Raw genomic sequence first — 21082 nt, forward strand, 5'->3', positions numbered from 1 at the left:
CCAAAACTGTATAGGTGGATAAATAGCACTACGAAATTTGTATTTTTGATCATGGAGAGAACTGTCCCCTGACTGATTTCATGAGTAAATATATTTTTTCCATTTCAAAACTGTGATCAGATTTAATTGTCTTTGTTTGCTTGTTGCTGGGTTTGTAAATGATTGGTGTATTTGTTACAACTATTGATAATATGATAATATACTCTAGATACACTTTGGAACTATGTAAGAAAGACATACTGTACATCTGTATTTTACATAATATATATGCTATTGTCATCTACAATAAGAGTTTTATTCCAAATACTGATAAAAAACAACAACATTTTATTGAGTCTTAACACTTAGCAGACCAAATGAACCTGTTTTGTGGCTGACAGCTGCAGTGGTCTCACTCAGTACTGGACCGGTTTCAAAACGCTTTGTCCCTGTTGGTCACTTGTTGGGAACATTGAGTCCAGATTGAAAAATACTTAAGTTACATTTAACTATAGTTTCCTTTTTCTTGTATTACTAGTTTGATTTCATGGAGTTTGTTTCTCTTTCTATTCAGTTCTGTCAGTCTTTGTGCATACCAACCAGTGTTTTTTTTCTGTCAAACAAATTGCTGTCACTACATCTTGTAATATAAATCTTTTTTCTTGACCATATGATTTATTCTGGGTAACACTACCAGTTACCTGTGTTTACAAAAGCTTTTATGAACTAGCCTGGCATTAATAAATTGTAGTTGCAAGAGAGCTCTCCAAAAATGACAACAGCTTTCGTGACATTTCTGTCATTTGTTTGGGATTTAATTTTGGAATAAAACTCTGAATTTGCAGTTTGTCCACCAGCCAGATGTTACAGTAAGTGCATGTTTAACTGTGCCGCTGTGTCGGTCACTCTGGTAAACTAGCAGGGGACTCCGGTCTGGGGGTCTGGGAAACCGGTGGTGGTTTGAAAGTCGTGCAGGTATATGACCTTGACAGTGATGGACTCGAGTGATGGGCGGTGGGTTGGGTGGTATCCATGGCAACAGCAGACACCATGGAACACTCGTACCCCCTGTTGTGTTTGGACAGTGTTCCCAACTCTTCAGACATGGGGTTCTCTCCTGGCGAAAAGGATGATCAAAAAACAAAAAGATAAATCACAGTCAATATATCACAACATGGCAGCAGATTTGTCTTAGTTGTAGAAAAATGATTAATGCTGTCTGAAAAGAAGAATGCTGGGATGTTTATATCAGGTACCTGTTTCTGAAGAGCAGGAGGGACAGATGGCTCTCCTGGGACAGCCCACTGCAGGGATCACCATTCCTTCCACACCATTTTCTACCATCATGTAGAACTGCAGATTCACACAGTAATTCACAAAGAGGTTTGAGCATCTATAAACATTTTTAGAACTATTACTCCAATTGCTATGAGGTTGTCATGACACCAGAATTTTAAACTTTGATATAATACTAATGAAAAAATAACGACATATGATACTAACGCTGGGACGATACACTTCTTCTTTATCTCTTGATTGGATACTATCAAATTACTATGCCATTTTAATATGTGCTGCAATTCAGCCATGGCAATGCTAATTTTGCTTAGCATGTCAATAGGAGTTTCCATCATGTGTTAGCATCAGGCTAACCAACCAAGTGCTAGTTGTAAATGTACATGAGCAAGACCAGCGTGGAATCGTAAAAAAAGGGGGGAAAAAAATCACGATACTTAAAGAATAATATTTTTGTTTTCTTAGTTTTTGATTTTTTTAAATGAACATCCTGTAGTGCACGCAGTGTTTGTACAGAAAAAGTCACTGTCTGCTCAGGCAGGAAAATAACAGCCAAACTCAACTGAGGTCTTGAATGAGTTGTCATTCACTTCTCTCTCTCTCTCTCTCTCTTTTTTTTTTTATAGCTTTGGTACTTTTGATAGTGTTGAATGTCACTATTGTATTATTCTAAACGTGGTATTGAAAAAGAATTCAAGTATAGAAACTTTTGACAACCTTAATTTGTTACGGTGTTGTTCAAAAATACTGAATTTACCTTATGTTTTGATTGTTTTGAAATTAATTTCATTAATTAATAGCTTTCACAAACACCTACAGTAATGGTTAGCCTTAAAATTAGTTACCAACTGTTTGGCTTTTTTGTTTGACTTACATGATTAATCGGTTATCAAACATTTGCTGGTTCCGGCTTCTTAAATATGAGAATTTGCTGCTTTTCTTTCTTATTTTTGATGGTAAATTAAGAGTCTTTGGGTTTTGGACGGTTGGTTAGACAAAAGAAGCAACTTGAAGACGTCTCTTAAGGCTCCAGAAAATTGTGATGAGCATTTTCCACAGTTTTGCAGACTAAACAATTAATTATGAAAATAATCAGTAGATTAATTGGTAATGAAAATAATCATTAGTCGCAGCCTTACAAAAACTGCAAAGATTCAAACTATGTCTCTACTTTGATTAATTCACATTAATCTCTGGTTCATTGCATGAATTCCTATGGGCTAATTAAAGATGTATTTATGACAGAGCTTGATGATGGTGGTCCTACCCGAGGCACGCTGGTGGTAGTGGACTCTGACATGCTCTCGTCTGTCACGCTGGTCTCGCTCACATTATCCACTGAGGGCTGTTTGTGGAAGAATCTCCTCGTTCTGCATGGGAGACAGTAAAAACACACCTGCAGTATTTTAATTTATTTATAAATCCCAAGGGTCCTCAGACTCACTCAGCACATAAATTAACACGTAAATATTCAGATTCACATGGCATTGATGTGGTTATCAAGTCATGGAGGCTGTGTCCTCCCAAGTTCAGCACAGTAAGAAATATAAAATTGACGTGTGCTCTGCGTAAGCTGACAGCGGTGTAATGCCCTGTACCTTAACATCAACACACATACAGTATATACTGTATGTTAAAACACAGAAGTCTGTGTTCTCACCAGAAACTGCAAAACACTACAGCTGTTTCAGTTGTTCAGTATGCATCATGCAGTGTTTCCCCCAGTGTATTGCAGGCCCAGTGGTTTAAGCATCTGAGGATTTTATTTTCAGGGGACAGAGGCTGTTTTGTGGGTTTTGTTTTTTTTAAAATAACAGTTGGAGACATAGATACAGCCCAGTGGTTTGAAAGCTCACCATCTTTCCCTCTGGTGTCCCCCTTTGGACCTTATTTCAGAAAAAATATGCATTAGATATGATTAATTCGCCATTAGCAGTTTAAGTGATTAAAAATCTATTGATCAATAATTGATGGGGAAGTCTCGATTCTCCACATCCACAAATCGATATGACTTTCGATTTTAAGGTCACAAATCGATTTTTCAGTTTAAACATTTTTTTTATTTTGCACTGACGGCTATGCCATTGTTAGACTATTCAGTCTGGATTTGTTAAGATCAACAGATCATTGGTTTTATGCCCAACTGTCATTTACATATTCAAGCTCTTCTTTAAAATGATTATCTGTATGGTATCAAGTATGATAAAAATGGTCAATAAGCTACGCTGTGTCGTCTTTGAAGCATTATTTTTCTCATAGGACATGAACCGAATACTGCATGTAGGCTGGGTGGACAGAAAAATAACTGCTGGGAGTTCAGTTCTTTCAGTTCTTGAAATTGAAAGCTCATTTCCATCGTCTTTTGAGTTCATGTTGAAATTGTGGCACCCCTAATTATTAATCACCAGTCTAGAAATGGCAGTAATTGCACTGGATTTAAAATAGTTTTGTCTGGTGGAGAAATGTATTGAATAAGTAAACTTATTAATCATTAATCAGTTGCTAGTATTTTCTACTATCAGTAGAGGAAAATTCACAAAATTTGCAACCCCAATATGTATGGTAGTCATCATGGTAGTGAGAGACAAATGATGTGTGTCAATGTAAGATAAATTACTAATCAAGAAAGTCACAGTTAAATGTCTTCTGTTATTCTTGAAAACATTGTCAGATTCTCTGTAACAAAAATGTGTGTTGAAAAAATGACTTATTTATAACAACACATTACGTATTAATATTTTCAAATCTCCAGTCAGCGCTGACTACATGTAGGGCCCCTCAAAATCTGCGTTATGGCTTTTTTAAATTCTCAGTGTGGCGATTCCGGCAGTGATGATATTATCACAGAAACTTCTGGGCCCTCCCATGATGCCGCTCTCATTCTGTCGCTGACCCATGCCAGTCAGAAAAGGCACTTCACATCAAAAGATACTTGCCACTGGGCCTCACAAATTTGTTGGGGAGCCGTGATGATGTCTCATCCACTTGTTGACCAGAGAATATAAATTTAGGTTTATATCCCACAGACTGTATGTGTGTGTGAGACTGCTTTTATGGGATTTGTTTGCATGTTTGAGCTTAAAAAGACACCGCTTGAAGCCAGTTGCATTTGTTTAGCCCATATAGAACCATATGTGAACTGTATGATACTTGACTTGTGTGTGTGTGTGTGAGTGTTGCAGAAGAAACTGAACCACCAGACTCAAAAACTGCGTAAGTGCACTTGCAGTCAAGTGCAGAAGGCAATTTGAGACAGAGCTATTGGCGGCCATGTAGCGTTTCCACTGGGGTCATACCTCAGCGGCTCCATTTTGTAGCTGAGAAATGACCTATTTTTATGTGTAATTGCTGTAGAACAAGCTAAACCAAGCATGTAATTGAAAGCGTGCCACTTCCACCGGGGAGCCAAGACTCCAAACGTTAGGATGTAGTAGGTGGAGGGGAGGGGGTGTGCTTTGTGAGTCAAAAGAGTGGAGAATGCCAACACCCTTGTCCATAAGCCAGCGAAACAACCGTAAAACAAATCAGCTACTTAGAGACAGCTCAGGTGGAAATAAAAGGGAGGAGGGACGGCGGTGTGTAGTTTACGGATGCTCCTCTCTCAGCTAACCAGGGTTGCATGTTGCCATTCGTTCTACATGTGATCTGCTCCCCGACCCCCTGCCGTCATGCTGAGGCACTGACATTACACGGCTCATGCCACCCTGGGTTTGATAGACACCTCTAAATGCTGTCAGCTCATTCATTGCTGTAGCAGCTATCTGTGCTGCCTGATACCAACACTTCTTATATTATACATCATCATTGCAACACATACACACACTGGCTACCTTTATATGCACACTAATTTTACACTGTTATTTAAATTATGACAATATTCAGAATTTGATGCAGATCATGGATATTCTGAATCAAGCCTCATTCTGAATGAAATGTTTCCTGATCAAGATGTGGGATAAGTCAGTATTATTGATGTTTTAGGAGTATTTATTGGATGTGTACACTGCATTTATAATACTGACCCTTCTGCAGTCCCGCCCCTTTTTGCTTTGTGCTCCAATAATAGTTTAGTGAACTTGGTACCACAGTCAACTTTCTCCTTTTCCTGTAAAAGCGTCACATAAGGCCACATCTTAAGTTATCTAATGACAGCAAAACGCTAGCCAACATGCTAGCTAACAAAGTGTTGAATAACTAGCTAGCTAATGATTGATGTAGATTAGCTATCTGCTTAGCTCGCATTTTGCTAACATTGGATAAGATAAGATGTTGATATTTGTTGTTTTTACAGGTCCTCCAGCTCCGTCTTTTAACTGTCTGCAAAATTTGGTTTTCTTTTCAATATAGCATAAAGTATTTATGAATCATTTTTAAAAAGTAATCAGAACCAATAAAACAAAGCCATGACATTTAAATTATGTGTTGTTTTTCCATTTATCTGACCTAGCACATAGCATGTCTAAGTATGACTCAACTGTCACTGGAGCACAAAACAAAAAGAAGCGGGACTTATGAATGCTCAGTTGTTTTTACTGTAGTTTGAAATACACACCCTCTTGCCTGTTTAAGGTCAGCCCTGTGCGTTGTGATCAAACCAGCTAGCCAACTTAAAACCTTAACAGTATTCTTACCTTTTTCATAAAAGCATATAAATAAAATTATTTTGGGAACATTAGTATCTTTCTAAATCCAGAGCGGGTTGGTTTTGCATGAAACTCTTCCTGTAGATAACTAATTTGTGAATCTGCTACATAAATATTCATTCCTTTATTTAAAAAGGTCGCTGCATTGGAATCTCTTTTTTCACATATGGAATGAAGTTTTGAGCAGTTCCTGAATGAAACATCATACTCTTTTTGGATCACAGACTTTTCTTTTCTCCTTTGTCCTTTTCTTTGCCTCTGTGGCTCATCTTCATCTTCCCTTCCTTCACTCCTAACTGTTCTGTTTATACTTTTTTTTTCCTGATTTCACTTTTGGCTTTCTCATTCCAAGGTGAAAAGGAAATTATGTGTTTGCTTACTTTTCTTCCCCTTTCTCTCTCATTCTGTTTATTCCCATTCGACCTTGTCATTTATTGCTTTTCTCCAGTCCCTTCTTTCTTCCTCCTTTTCACTTTTCATAAAGTTTTCCTCCTGTTTACCCTGTCCTTCCTTCATTTCCCTTTCTTTTTTCCTTACTTCCTCTCTTCAGTCAGTACTCTTTCCTTAATTCTTACATTTTTTTTACAATTTTGTGTGCTTTGGCCTTCATCTTTCACCTCCCCTCTTCTCCCCTCTCACCCGTAGCAGTAGGTGACACAGGCAGCGATGGAGAGCAGGGAAACGAGGACCACCATGCAGGCGGCGATGACCACGTTTCTTCTCTTCTCTTCCTCAGCCTGTTGAAGCTCCCACCACTCCAGGTCACTGAACTGACAGCGCTCGCCCATGTAGCCTGATACACAACTGCAACAGGTACAAAGTCACAGTTTAAAGTTATACTTAATGTTTCTTAAAAGTAGTATTTTGTGTTCAGGCTTTTTCTAATTTTACAGACATGGATGGGAAAAGGCAAACAGTATAATTTTGTTGATCATGATTAGAATCTGTTATTGATAATTCAAGCTGCAGTATCGAGACAGTCGGCTTAATTCATCAATCATGATGTCAAGCCACCTTTTTATAGCATTGAATACCAAATTAAGCCAAACTATCAACAAATAAACACTTGCACCTACATCAGAGTGATAAGAACTACCTTAAATTACATAAACCATCTTTGAGCAGTTTAACTAACACACCCTTTTTAATTTTCTACATTTTCTGTCACTGTAATCAAATTTAAAAATTTACAGCAAAGTACATGTTACACTCTTGATATAAAAAATATAATAATGAGCATTAGTGTTGAACACTGCAAAGGAAAAATAAGAATGAAAAGTTATTAAAAAAAATTAAATAAAATGTTTTACAGCCCCCATTAGTGCTGGATATGATATAATTCAAGCTCACATTAATGAAATGTTGCTGTTCATGAAATCTTTTTCATATTTGAAAGTGTTTTATGATGCATAAGTATATATGAAAAGGTCAGATTCTGGATCCTCTGTCCCACTGTGCGGCCAGTTTATCATGAGGCAGTGGCTTTAATCATGGAACAATAGTGACACCTACTGCTTGTCACCTGTAGTAAATAACATGAGAGATCAGCAGATAAAGGGAAGTATTCTCATACTTTCAAAGAATGTTGGCACTTTTTTTTTATTTAAAGTGCTGCTTGAAAAGGAAAGATGCTTCCCAAAAAACACTTAATGGGTCACAGTTGAACTCAAAAAGAAATAAGAGCAGCTTATAATAGACTCATCTGCAGCAGAACAGATGATCAAGTCATGGCCTTTTGGGAGAGCAAAACAAGATGTCAGCAAACTGTTAAACTTTGAGGTCAAGGGTCAAACTGAGGGGTTGTTTACTTGCAAGCGTAGGACTCCATTTCAGGAAAGTAGAAGCAGACCCCCTCGTACAGGCAGTAGGACTCGTGGGTGGAGGGGCAACTCTCTACTGAGTTACTGTTGTGGTGCCGGGTGGTGACATCAGCAGGGCTTCTGGTCGTCACCCATGGCGATGTGGACTTCAGCTCTTGAGAAGACGAGGGATATAATTTCATTAAATTACACAAATACCTTTAATTAGAGTCCACTCCTTAGAATACTTGTCCTCCTTTGAGGTGACTCATACAATGATACTGGCCTTCTGAAAATGGATACTTCATTGGGAATTATCCGTTACTTTTAATACATCCCAAGGAATCTTAGATACTTGGGCTGTATTTGTGTGAGTTATATTAAATCATATTGGATATTATCCTTTTTCAGCCAAATCTCACCTTAATTAGTACACTTGATCCGTAGCAAGAGAACATACACTTGTCCTTCAGTGTTTAACACACTTTTTTTCTAATATTCTAATTGTAATAACAGTGATTCTGAGATTTGTGTGTGCAGTAAATAATCGAGTCTTCCCATCACTGTGGCATCCTGCCTGGCACTTGCAGAGATACTTTTCCTCAGTTAATTTGACATTCTACTTTTTTGTCAAATTTGTGCGTTCCCTGTTTACTCTCATCAACATTTAAAACAAAAGGAGAAGATAAAAAGAAGATAGAATTTTTTACAGAATTCAAAATATTGCAATTTAATGGTGCAAGCTCTTCAAAATAAGTATTCACTCATTTTCTTCAGCATTGTGGTCAAAGAAAAAAGAATGATGATGATGATAAATTCTCTGTAACTAGTCCTGCATTTCTCTGGCACTGGAAGATATCGTTTTATCCATCAAATTAGCCGGCACATAACCCCTGACTGCTGCACATCGACAATCCGAGCAAACACTTAAACAGGTTTGTGTAGGAAATCGTGTAACTTTTTGGAAGAGTTCAATTTTTAGACTTTCTTTTAAGCATTTTGGCTTGAGTTCCTGTCATTATTGTTTATCTTAAACAGTGTGATTATAGTTGCTTCAGCAGCAGCTCTGCCTCTGTGAAATGTTTTTACATCTAAAACTCAATTTCATTCCCAGTGCTGTCACCTGCACCCAAATGTGCAATTTAAATCCCTGCTACAGTAATAAGAGTGTCCCTGTGTCAAATGTAATCCTATAAGCTCTCTGCAGGATATGTTACTTCATCTCATACACTTTTTTTTAGTTCAGAAATAGAAATACTCACCCACACACAGCTGTCCATCACCTGTAAAACCTTGTAGACATGAACAGGTTGGGCTGCCAGCGTTCAGCAGACACTGTGCGTTTACATCACAGCGCAGTGAGTAACACTCATTCTGGTCTGACGGAGAAGGGGACATATGGAATCATAACATTTAGTTAGAGTACGATCTTAAATGTAAAATCATAAATAATTAGCTTTTGAGGATGCACTGTTACCTGAAACCATCTTGTCTGTGTAGAGAGGAGGCTCACTGCCCACATCAGAGCTGAAGTTATCAGGTGACACCCCGGGTGTTGTCAGGGCTGCACCCTCGTCATTGAATGTTTGGTTTTTGAGAGACGTTGAATCAGTGGATTCAGGGTCTCCAGATTCTACACAATGAATTCATATACTGTAGTTAATCTAAGCATTCATCTTTACACAGTTTAACTTCATAGCTTATACACAAGTGTATGCACCTTAAGATAGATTAAAGGTACAGTTCAGGTTATTTGAAGTGGGGTTGCATGAAGTACTTATCGATAAACGGTGTATTAAACACAGTAAATGCTGGTTAACACAGCTCCATTTTGGAGAAGCAGAGAGGAGCAGCACAAAAGAGGCCCAACAAAAAAAATTAACATCAGTTTAAGTGTTTGCTATATTTAGAATATTTTCACTGCTCTATTGTGCCTTCAGACAGCTTTTTCTGACAAGAAGCCACTGTTATTTAAGGCAGATATTGCTCTCTCCAAACCAACCAAACTCCATTAGAAAAAAACAGTAATTTTACCTAGTAGGACACAGGAGTTGTTGTTCTACCACTGCTACGATTGGTTAGTTTGCTTGTGTTATTGTGTGACTTTGGTGAATCTGAAGTAACCCTTTAAAAGACAGAAGTCACACAATAAAACAAACAAATTCACAGATCAAGGTAGCATTAGACTAGCAGCTCCTGTGCTCTGTGAGGTAAAGTTACTCTTTTTTTCAAATGGAGTTTGGCAGCTTTGGTCAAAGCTGTATTTGGCTTATATAACAGCTGTTTCCTGTCAGAAAAGGCTGCCTGACAGCAAGATAAAATGGTGAAAATATTTTAAATATAGCGTACACTTGATATATGTTTTGCTGCTGACCTCATCCATGGCAGTACATTGCTTGCTACAGCAATATGCTGCTTCTTTAAATTGGTGTTGTGTCGACTGGCACCTACTGTAGATAATACACTGAACATCGATAAGTACCTCATACAATCCAAACTATCCATTCAAGTAAGATACTTTAAATAAATCACCTGCTGTTCCATTTGAAGCATCAGCCGGCGAGCAACTTTTTCCATCAGCTGACAGGATGTAGCGTGACAGACAGGAGCAGTGAGCAAATCCCAATTTGCTTTCACACACCTGGGCACAGCCTCCATTCAGGTGAAGGCAAACGTCTGCCCCTGAAGATGCAAAATGACCATTGGAAGCTCAATGATGAATTTTGGGATGGGTGGATTTTCTTTTTGTCTTGTTTTGTTGTTACTGGGCTACCCATATTTATCTGTAATGCTTCACAGCTTAATTTTAGAAATAAACCATCTTTGTTGATTGTGCAAGAATTAATCTTATTATTTGACTTGTGGTAGAAAAACAACAGTGAAAATGGGAAGAATATACTGATCAAAATGTACAATCTTTCAGCTTGAGATCATTTTGTAATCCTTCCTTTGGTATTACTTGTGCTAGAGTTGCCACATGTAGTGCTTCTATACTTCAGTGTACACATTCTGAACCAATTAATCTCTAAAATTAATCTCAAATGTCTCCATGTACCTGGTTTAGCAAGAGGATGAACGACCACAATGGATGCTGGCTGGACCATGTTGCCATGGATACGTTGCAGCTTTTTCCCAGTCCGTTTGTTTACACTCCTCAGCTGCTGGTGCTCCTGATCAGATATCCACAGCCTGTCCTCAAATACTGCAAGGTCAAAAGGTCGACCTGGATGAATCAGGATAGGAGGAAAGATGATCAGCGTTCACTGAGTGTTTCAGGGTGAGAACCTCTGTGTTCATATTAGAGATGTACCGATCCACATTTCATTCATGATGATGATGATGATTTGTAGTAGTAGTAGATCACACAAGACTGAAACTGAACTTCAATCTGGAAAGCTTGTGCAATTTGTATAATGTAAGTTGTGTAATTAAACCATTGTGGGGCCCTCTAGGATTCTGTTTTGTGACATTCAGCATATAGACAGCCCTCATTTGCAGAATATCTCATGGTGCATTCCTGAGTGTTCAAGTCTGCTTCTTACTAACATGGTGGTGTGTGTTGGTCATTTTTGTTGTCAGACCATGACTGAGGTGGGTAGTACATTTCCCTTATAAAATGTATATGCAGAGCATAAGTGCCGAGTGTTTTGCAGTTCTTAATGTGCACTGCTTTAGCGTACAAATTGTTAATGTGGATCAGTGTTGTGAATCTGATTGCACGATTTGGTAAAAAGTCGTATTGTGATTATTTTGACTGAAATTGTTATTGCAATGTGCCATACAATTAGTGAAAATGATCAGTTTGCATTACAATTTTCATGTTTCCTGAAGAAAAAAAAACTGTAAAAATTTTGATGATGTAATATTTATTGAGGTCTGTACCAAACCATCTCTGCAGTACTACAGTACCTCATTATAATGCTGTTTTCTCACATATGATTGCTTTTTCAAAACATTACGATTTGGTTCTGGTTCTGCAATTTGGATATTTGGGTTATTGCTATTGCGATCAATTGTGCAGCCCTACTTGATACTGATAAAAGATCAGATTGGTCCCATCTCTAGTTCATATTATCATAGGGACTACTGTGAGGGTGAGTTAAAGAAGGAACTCTATATATGAATTATAGAATGAAAGAATAAACAAGGACACACAAAATTTAAGTTCTTCTTCGTCTGTGGCTGCTTTAGGATCTCTTAAGTTCAGTTTGTTAGGCGTAGCTTTACTTTGTCAGACTCAGCTCTGTTTGAGTCAGTCTAAGGTGGACTTTTTCAGTATTTATCAGACCCATCTGTACTTTTTTGTTGTTTTTGAGGTTTTGGTTTATTTTTGCTGAGATTTGCTAAGTAAATCTGTCTAGAATTACAATATTGTTATTCTACATTTTGTCCATATAGTGAATTTGTGTATGTGTCACACAAGCCTCACCTACTTGGTTCTCTATCAGGACCCGTCGATCTGAACCATCCAGTGCAGAGGTCTCCACCAGGCCCCTCCTCTGGTCGCACCAGTACAGACGATCCTCGGTGAAATCGATGGTCAGGCCGCTTGGTGACACAAGGTTGGTGCTCACAATAACAGCTCGATCTTTCCCTTCCAAAGAGGCACTTTCTACAACAGGCTGAGCTCCTATATCGGTCCAGAACAACTTCCTCAAAAAGTAAAATAAAAAAAGAGCATTGTAAAATTAAGCATTTTTTTAAGCTACTTAATGGAAAAGTAAATGGGACAACATTCTGGATTCTAAGGATGTGGAATGTAAGATAGTTGTATAGAAATGAGAATTGTCATGACCCCAGACTTTTAAACTTTGATACAATAGTTTTATTTACAAAGATACTTGATATCTCTTTGGATACCACGACAAAAAGACAAAAAGTCTTAGGCACACAAAATAGGCTATTTTCTTTTTCTTTTTTCTTCACTGAACACTGTCTGGTTTTGCTGCAAGCCAAACTATAGGCAGGACAATAAAGACCAGGCTGCACTGTGGTCTTGAATAAGCACTTACTGGATAATTATTCTATAGCATCTGAACTTCTGGTACTATAATTAATGAATATTGTTTTGAACATGTGACATTAAAAAAATATTGTCTCATTCTGTGAGTCTTTTGAGCCTGTTTGGCGCAGTATTTACCACTCTGGAACCTTAGCCGCAATGCTAGTGTTGTGTAGTGTTTTTATAACAACACTGCTACCTTCATCTGCAAACTGATATTTTGCAAAGCAAATATCTTTTTCTCTCTGGCCTTGATACGAGTTCAACTTGCTATTGTACAGTTCTGGAAATTCAGAAACGGAAGTTATTTGTTTTCCATTAATTGAGTTCAGGCAGTGGTCAGCAAAAAAAAAGCCAAACTCACTTTGCCAAAGGATGAACTGCGATCCCTCTTGGTTTTTCCAGCCCGTTGCTTACAAGAGTTTCTTTGTTCAATCCAGCCAAAGTACTGCAGTCAACAGTTGACTGGCTGGAGGACAAAAGTATAAAGAAAACTGAAAACAAAAATCTTATTTTTCCATAATGTTTAACAGCAGTTAATTGAATATATATACTACTATAAAAATCAACTCCAACATTCAAACAACCTTCTCATAGCTATTGTCAAAATTTGGCCTCACACACCCTTTATCTGTCCAGTACATCCTGCGGTGGATCCAGTCAATCGCCAGTCCTTCTGGAGAGTCCAAACCATCAGAGACAAGAACGTCTCTAGACCCACCGTTCAGATCAACCCGCTCAATTGTCTTCTGGCTTGTACTCGCAAAGTACACCTTCAAAATGCACAAAAAATAAATAGATTAAGCAGAAAATATTGTTTTGGTGAAGCAACAAGCCATCAAATGACAGTATCTGTCCACTAGGTGTCACTAGATGTCTTTGCCAAAACCTGAGTCTGGACTGACTAAATTCTGTTTCACCAGAGCACTCATGTGGCCTAAGGTGAATGAAGTACACACTCACACTCTACTACTGTTGCTTCTGTTGAAAAATATGAAAGAAAACTGCAGTAAAAGATGAAAGGAGTTGTTCTCTTACTTTGTTCTGAACGGGGTCATAGTCCAAAGCTATGATCGTTCCTCTGGGCTCCTCCACAAGAGTTTGATCACCAGTGCCATCAGGATTAATTTGTCTTACATCCACTAAATTGGCAACTAGTAGATAAGGTGGTGGTCCTGGAGAATAAAAATACATTATTTTATGATCAGAAACGTAAACGCGAAACCGCTGAACTCGTAATATGCGTTTTACTTTGTAATTTTTACCTGTATTTAATTTACAGAGTGTGTTTGGGAAAGATTAACAGTGGGTCTGACTGTGAGAGTAAGTAGATGGAGAGTGTTTATCTGTGTGGGTTTATCCGCCTCAGCTGACTGCGTTGCCATAGTATGACTCACCAGCAGCGACGCAGCGCTTGCCATCTTGGTGTAGCTGGTAGCCAGGCAGGCAGCCACACTGCCACCTACTAGGGGTGACAGAAGTGCAGAGCTGACTGCAGCCCCCTCTGTCTGCAGACGAGCAGCCTGCAACAGTGGAAAAGTGTCACACAGAGATAAGCTTCTGTTTTTCATATAAAGACTTTTAATATAATTACAGGTAGGACAAAACTCGTGTGTCGTGTATCACACTTTCTCTTTCCTAATCTTACCTCTTCCTCTATTACAAGACCATAAAATTGAAGGCAACTTGTTTACAGCATTTGCTCTGATTTTAGGGGAAGGAAGCGTTGCATACAAATGCATTATACCAACTTTGACACTCCTGACTTATCAGATACAGAATGCCTATTTAAGCTGAAATATTTAAAGAACCCAGCATGCACTGATTCCATCACTTGTTTGTCATCATTAGTTGAGCAGTAAAGCAAAGCCACCTCGTTACTGCACTGCTGGGCTGTCAGGCTTTTGATCCATCTGACCTCAGTTTAACTCTTTCGGTCGAGCTTTAACTTTGAAGATATTTAGATAACGCTAACTGCAAATAATATAGTAACTATAATATCTATTGTCTTACTCATTTTATCAAGATGGACAAACATCTGACATCTCAACATTGCAGTGAATCAGCCTGTCAGTCAGTTTACAGCTTCAGGTAATTAGTTCAGTTGTTTCCATCATTACAACAGTGGTCCTCAGCTGGTTGCCTTAAGAGGACACTTTTCTATCATTGACTGAACTGATGACTAGCACTGTAAGAATTAATCGCTTGATAGATTATTAATCGATTATTGCATTAATCGGCAACTATTTTGATAATCGGTTAATCAGATTGAGTAATTTTTTTAAAAGAAAAAGTCAAATTTGTCTTATTTCAGCTTCTGAAATGTGAATATGGTTTATTTATTCATCTATGACAGTAAGCTGAATATCTTTGGTTTGGGAGTAAACCAAAACATTTGAGGAGGTCATTTTGGGCTTTGGGAGACACTGATTGACTTTTTTCACCCTATTCTGACATTTTAAAACAAAAAGCTGTTAATCGATTAATCGAGAAAATAATCAACTAATTAATCAACTACCAAAATAACCATTAGTTGCAGCCCTGCTGAGGACCCCTGACTGAGTGGCATGTTTTATGATTTTTTCCTATTATATTCAATACATAACAATAACAATAATTTTTTACAGTTGACCCAAATAGTGAAGTCAGTAACTGCAGGATTTCTGGATGAATGTTGAGTAGATTATTTCCTGTGAATATCACCTCAGAGAAAAGTTACCTGATATCTTTAGAACTTTGAATATAATTGTGTATTTTTTGAATTTTTATTACTCAAACATATTTAAGCTTATTTTTTGACAATCAAACTGTTTTCTTCTTTCTGACTCTTGGCCACTGTTCTGTTGCATTTTGGTTATTCTAACTGGATTTTAATGCAGGACGAGGCTGTTTATCATAGAGAGAAGACCGTGAACTCAAGCTAGTTCAGGTCTTCACAGTGCTCTTATCTGTGAGGGTTTTTTAATGTTTAATTTTGAAGGCAATGCTGAGGTACAGGCCTATTGTATATTAAAAAAGTTATCTTATATACCATCAAATGAAATATTCCTCACAACCCCCCGTGAAGCTTTGGAGACCCCTGATGGGGGTTGGGACCCCCAGTGTTTTATAGTACATTTACATTTCTGGAATGTAAATAGTATCAGAGAAAAAAACAAAACAAAACAGTGGTCATAAAAAGTTTGAAAACTACTGGTATAGATCATGGCTGTTTCCCCACAGACAAAGCAAACTAAAGTCCACTCCAGAATCTCAAGGCACACCTGTATTCACATGCATGTATTCATATCTATAACCAACTTAGTCAGTGATGGCAACAAGTAGCTCAATCAATCAATCAATCAATCAATCAATCAATCAATCAATCAATCAATCAATCAATCAATCAATCAATCAATCAATCAATCAATCAGGGCCTCTGATGTGTCACACTTTAATAATTCCTACCATCTAGCAGCTGCACATAAACAGCAAAAACTGCAGTTCACATTGACAGAGGTTTTTAAAGAAATTTTTATGGTATAGAATTTGCTTCTGCTTTGGGAAGTGAGAACATCCACAGTGCTGATGGATTTAAAATCATTCACAGGTTTTTATGTAGTAGTTAATTGTGATAATAATGTGTGATTATCACAAAATCCCAAAGCACACCTGGACTTGCCTCACAGCACACCTTTGGGAGCCTCAATTCTATACATAGGACGCAAGAAAAAATACTTTCTGATCTTCTTCTTCTTTCTTTTTGTGAAACCTTTTTTTTTTTTTTTTTTTTTACTTAAAATAGGAATATTATGGAAATTAATGGCTGATAAACTGTGATATGGTCCATACCAGTGCAGGCTTGTCCATTATCCTGTAGTAAAGATCCCTCAGGACACACACAGACAGGACCCTCGTCTGTTGTCAGGCATCCATGGCCGCACTTGGTCATATTGCCCTCACATGGCATGATCTCTGATTGTGGAAAGAAAATGTAAGTCTTGAAATTTTATTTTCCATTGCAAATTAAAAGTTAAATTAAAGTTAAATGAGTTAATTCCATAGGAACCAATGAAAGATTAAAGCAAGATGAAAAACATTCCATTAAACTGTCCTCTAAGGACCAAGATCAAGCTCAAACGCATGTTACATGTTCAAGAATTTCCCAGGTTATTTTGGGGCTCGGCAGGTTGTAGAGCCAGATGGACAACAAGCTTCTTAGGCACTTCACAGGTAAAATCCCTTTTACGAAGTCAAGTCAGCCCCTGACCCTATCAGAATAGGTGAAAGAGTGATGAAAATGCAGTCAAAGCCCACACAGATGTGAGGATGATGTAATATTAGCTCACAGGAGTGTGGTATGTCCTGTACCTGTTAATATGGGCAGGATATACAGAGGCAGGCCGTTCAGATATGAATCTAATGTGAAATAGTTACAGCATCTGTTGCTGTGCCTCTGTGTATTAACATCTCCCTAGAGGATACAGTTATTACTCTAGCTATCTGCAGCTTTTAGTATTTTATTTTTTCTTGAGGTAAAACAAAAATGTGTTATGTCACCTACTAGATAACTCACTATGAACAATAAATTAATGAGCAAATATGCAGGAAAAACAGTTCAGTATGAAAAAAATGACAAAATAATGAAAGACAACATGAGAAAAATTATATCTTAGATGAAAAATTTACTGGAATGTAAATGAATTCCTGGCTTAATTAGTGTTTTAACATTTGTTTTTGTGTTGTAAATGATTTTTTTCCCCTTTTGTTGCTATTGAATCAAAAATGAAAGACGTGAGCGGCGCGGCTGCATCCTCCTCTGTGTAATCTCTGTTGTCGCCTCCATTGTCTGGCCTGCTACTTGGCTCCATGTTTGTTTTCTTTTGGACCTTGGCAAAGGTTGTCTGCTAAACAGCTTAGACAGACAAAGCTGCTGACCAGATATGTTCCCTATTGCAAATGTCACCTCGTCATCTAATCTCATTGTGTCTGTGAGCCTCCCCCCCGTTCTCTTGGCCCCCGTAGCTGTGAGATTAGAAGAGAAGAGAATAGGATCTGTTCATAATGTGTTATAATATGTTATAAAGTTAATCACAGTGCAGTTACTGTGATATAGTAGGGCAAATTAGAAAGCAATTTAGAAAAAAAAAATTAAAAATCTGCAAATTCTTGACAAAATATATGGCTTTTACCAGTTTATTTAACTAAAGTTTTTCCATACATTCTCTCATGACTGCAGTGCATATGTTTGTGCCAAAATATTAGATTGTCTGAGGTATCTGTCCCCTAAATAACAATCTGTTGTTATGCTTGCAGACAACAGACCTGCATTATGACAGAGGGGAATCACCAGACAGACTGGCTTAGAAAAGCTATATGGAATACTTGGATTAGGAAAGCAATTAATATTCAGCACTCTTGGCCATTGTTCACAGCAAACTGGCTAATTACAAACACATATATTGGTCTAATCATACACAGAAATAGTTAAAAACAACTTTTACTAACTTTAATGTGACATCACTGCTTCCATGTACCTTACACAGCCCCTCAGTCTCAGCACTACGAGACCTTTAGTGACAAAGTGTCAGTGTTTTGACCCAAGTAACCTGACACACAATCGGCAGCTCACATACGTCTAGTCTGGGATGTCTCGCACATGACCCAGCCGTTTTATTGGCTCTGTAGGGTCAAACTAGTGTCTGGGGGACAAATGCCACCTTTCAAAGCACCACAAGAAGAAGAGGATGTTATTTGAAAGCAGAGCTGCATTCATCAAGTGTTGCCAGTCTTTGCATAAAATCTACATTTTCCTTATCCCTTTTTTTAATTTACTGAACGGGGCTTCTGCACAGCCCGGACCAGAATGCATCAGAAATTTCTGAATTTGAATTTTGAATTTTCAGTCTAGCTACAGGTGAAAATTTATGTTTTAGTCTGTTACCACTGAACTTAAGAATCCAAAATGAACAGCTATTGCTAAATGGCTTCACTTTTGGCTAGCTTTATTGCTATATAACATCTGTTAATATATATATTCTGTGTGCCATGAATTGGTCATTCTATTCATAAAAATATTATGGAATCAAAAGTAAGAAAGAAATAGGAATAGAATATAAATTGCTTATATGTAAGGCAGAATAATGGTATTTGATACAGTTCACTCCCAAATCAAAAATACATATTTTTCTCCTGGCCTGTGGATTGTTTATCCATCTAGTTTTCCTTGGTGTAAATTGCAGCATTTTGGAGATATTGGCTGTAGAGATGTCTGCCTTCTCTCCAGTATAAATGGGACTAAAACGCACTCGGCCGTTGGCTCTCAAAGCACCAAAAAATACTTTTGAAAACTTCAAAGCCGGTGTTTCTTTCCAAAAGTCATGCCCCAGTTACTCAAGATAATCCACAGACCTTGCAGTGAGCAGTTTCACGTAGGAGCTAAATAGTACTATTGCCCAGAAGAAAAATATGTATTTTTGATTTTAGGGTGAACTATCCCTTTGAAATATTGACTAAAATAACCTTGTGGTAACTTTGAAGTAACAAAGCTTCACCAGTCAAACAATGCCTGCATTTGATCCTTTTCACATGAAGATCTAGGAAAAAAAGGACTATTTGTTTGGTTTTGCTCGTAGCCAATCACCACAAACATTCTGCGATTAAATGTTGACTGCAGCCGCTACAACCCATACAGTCTGTGTTAGCAGTTCAAAGTGTCAAAATAGCAGCATAACATTGTAAAGTGTGGCTACATTACACACTTGTGGCATCTGATAAAAATAAATGCATAAAATTGTTTAATTATTAAATTTTCATTATGGGTATCAAATGAAGGAGGAAAAAATGAAGTACTCTGTTGGTATCATTATCACTTGAAGGGTACTAGTATTGATACTAATATCATATTTTTTAAGGATACCCAGCCATGACAGTGATAAGCATATATCCACTATACCTTGACATGTCTTCCTGTCCGGTAGGAGGGCGTATCCTTTAGGGCAGGTGCAGAAATAGGAGCCTGGGATGTTTTCACAACCAAGAGAGCAGCCGTGGTTCCAGAGGGCACATTCATTCACATCTATGGTACACACAGACAAATAGATGCTAGTCGAAAATTGATTGAAATGACCTTTCAATGTCAATCGAAATCAAAGTCAGAATCTGCAATTATCCTAAGACTTTGTTCTTGTTTGTGTGGAGTAGGAGTATATGTTTATGATAGAGTATGTACTGCAAGTTTATGAGACTCATGCTCATTCTCTCTCTACTTGTTCTAAACTAACTGAGCTAAAAATCTTTTCTCACAGTTATACATTTTAAATTCTCGATGAAATCATCATAGTCGTCGATACACACCTTCACAGTGAGTGCCTTGCTTACTGAGAGCAAATCCTTCACTGCACTGGCAAGTCCCTTGCTCAGCTAGACTGGAACACACATTCACACAATTTCCACTGTGTTCGTCACAGCCTGTTTTGAAATAGTTAACAGTAATATATTACCAAAACACTGTCATTTGAGACATATTTAAAATATTGTAAATAAACATTGTAATTAAGTTGAAGTGTCACCTGGAAATGATGACTGGGGGTCTGCCATTGGCTGGTTGAGGGGATGTACCACCTTAATATCAACTGGGGGTTTTGCCATTGGTTTTATATTAACACTCAGTGGCTCTCCACCTGTGTGCTTGTTTACTTGTTTTATAACCCGAGACGCAGCATCGGTGTAGTACAAGTGCTCCAGGAAAACTGATATCCCCAGTGACTGAGACCTGACCAGAGGAGACAAAAACAAGTGTTTTATCCTTGTTTGTTTTCAAGAAAATTACTTGCAAAAAAAAGAGGAGAGATAAGTAATTGGAATGCGACAGCATGCTCACTGAAGTGGCTGATCTATGATGTGCAGGACGTTCCCGTTGTAATCACAAGAGGCAATTGCACTTTCTCCTCGCAGACCAAACTGAGCCCAGAACAGTCTTTTCTCCTCTCGGTCAATCGACAGAGCTTCCAGTTGTTCTGCCATTTTAATAAGTGTAGTTTTCATGTGACCAGTCACATCAGACCGCTGGATGCTTGGAGTCATCCCACCAGACAGCCAAAAAAGAAACCTGCAAAATAAATGAGCTTTGCAGTGAGGTCAAATTTCTCTCTCTATTTTTTTAAGTTCTTTGCTCACTTTGTTGTGTATATCTCTTACAAAATAGTGCAATTTAAGTTAGATGATACCACTAATGTCCCTGTGTGGACGTTTTCTGATATGAATACGAACACCCCACAGACACACATGAAAAAAATTAGTAAAAAGTCATTTTCAAACGTGCCCTTGGTGTTTTATTATCCTCCAGAAATATTCTAGAATGTTAATATAAATCCCTCCCTGCC

General features: G+C 37.9%; 1 protein-coding gene across 1 annotated transcript; it reads right to left on the bottom strand.

Moving 5' to 3' along the window:
• Positions 1 to 590: 590 nt before the first annotated feature.
• LOC146327205 (pro-epidermal growth factor-like) lies at positions 591 to 20805 on the bottom strand. Its single transcript, XM_084718460.1, has 19 exons — positions 20581 to 20805; positions 20270 to 20472; positions 20055 to 20168; positions 19654 to 19776; positions 16551 to 16673; positions 14117 to 14242; positions 13758 to 13894; positions 13344 to 13492; positions 13084 to 13188; positions 12147 to 12370; positions 10773 to 10940; positions 10250 to 10399; positions 9195 to 9350; positions 8980 to 9096; positions 7727 to 7892; positions 6558 to 6722; positions 2543 to 2645; positions 1236 to 1332; positions 591 to 1096 (listed from the first exon to the last, which is right to left on the bottom strand). Exons 1-19 carry the CDS (start codon positions 20781 to 20783, stop codon positions 882 to 884), a joined length of 2844 nt encoding a protein of 947 aa, XP_084574586.1. The 5' UTR covers positions 20784 to 20805; the 3' UTR covers positions 591 to 881.
• Between the last annotated feature and the right edge of the window lie 277 nt (positions 20806 to 21082).

The sequence above is a fragment of the Lutjanus erythropterus genome, chromosome 5, assembly GCF_056507025.1.
Source record: "Lutjanus erythropterus isolate fLutEry1 chromosome 5, fLutEry1.hap2, whole genome shotgun sequence".
Taxonomy (NCBI): Eukaryota; Metazoa; Chordata; class Actinopteri; order Lutjaniformes; family Lutjanidae; genus Lutjanus; species Lutjanus erythropterus.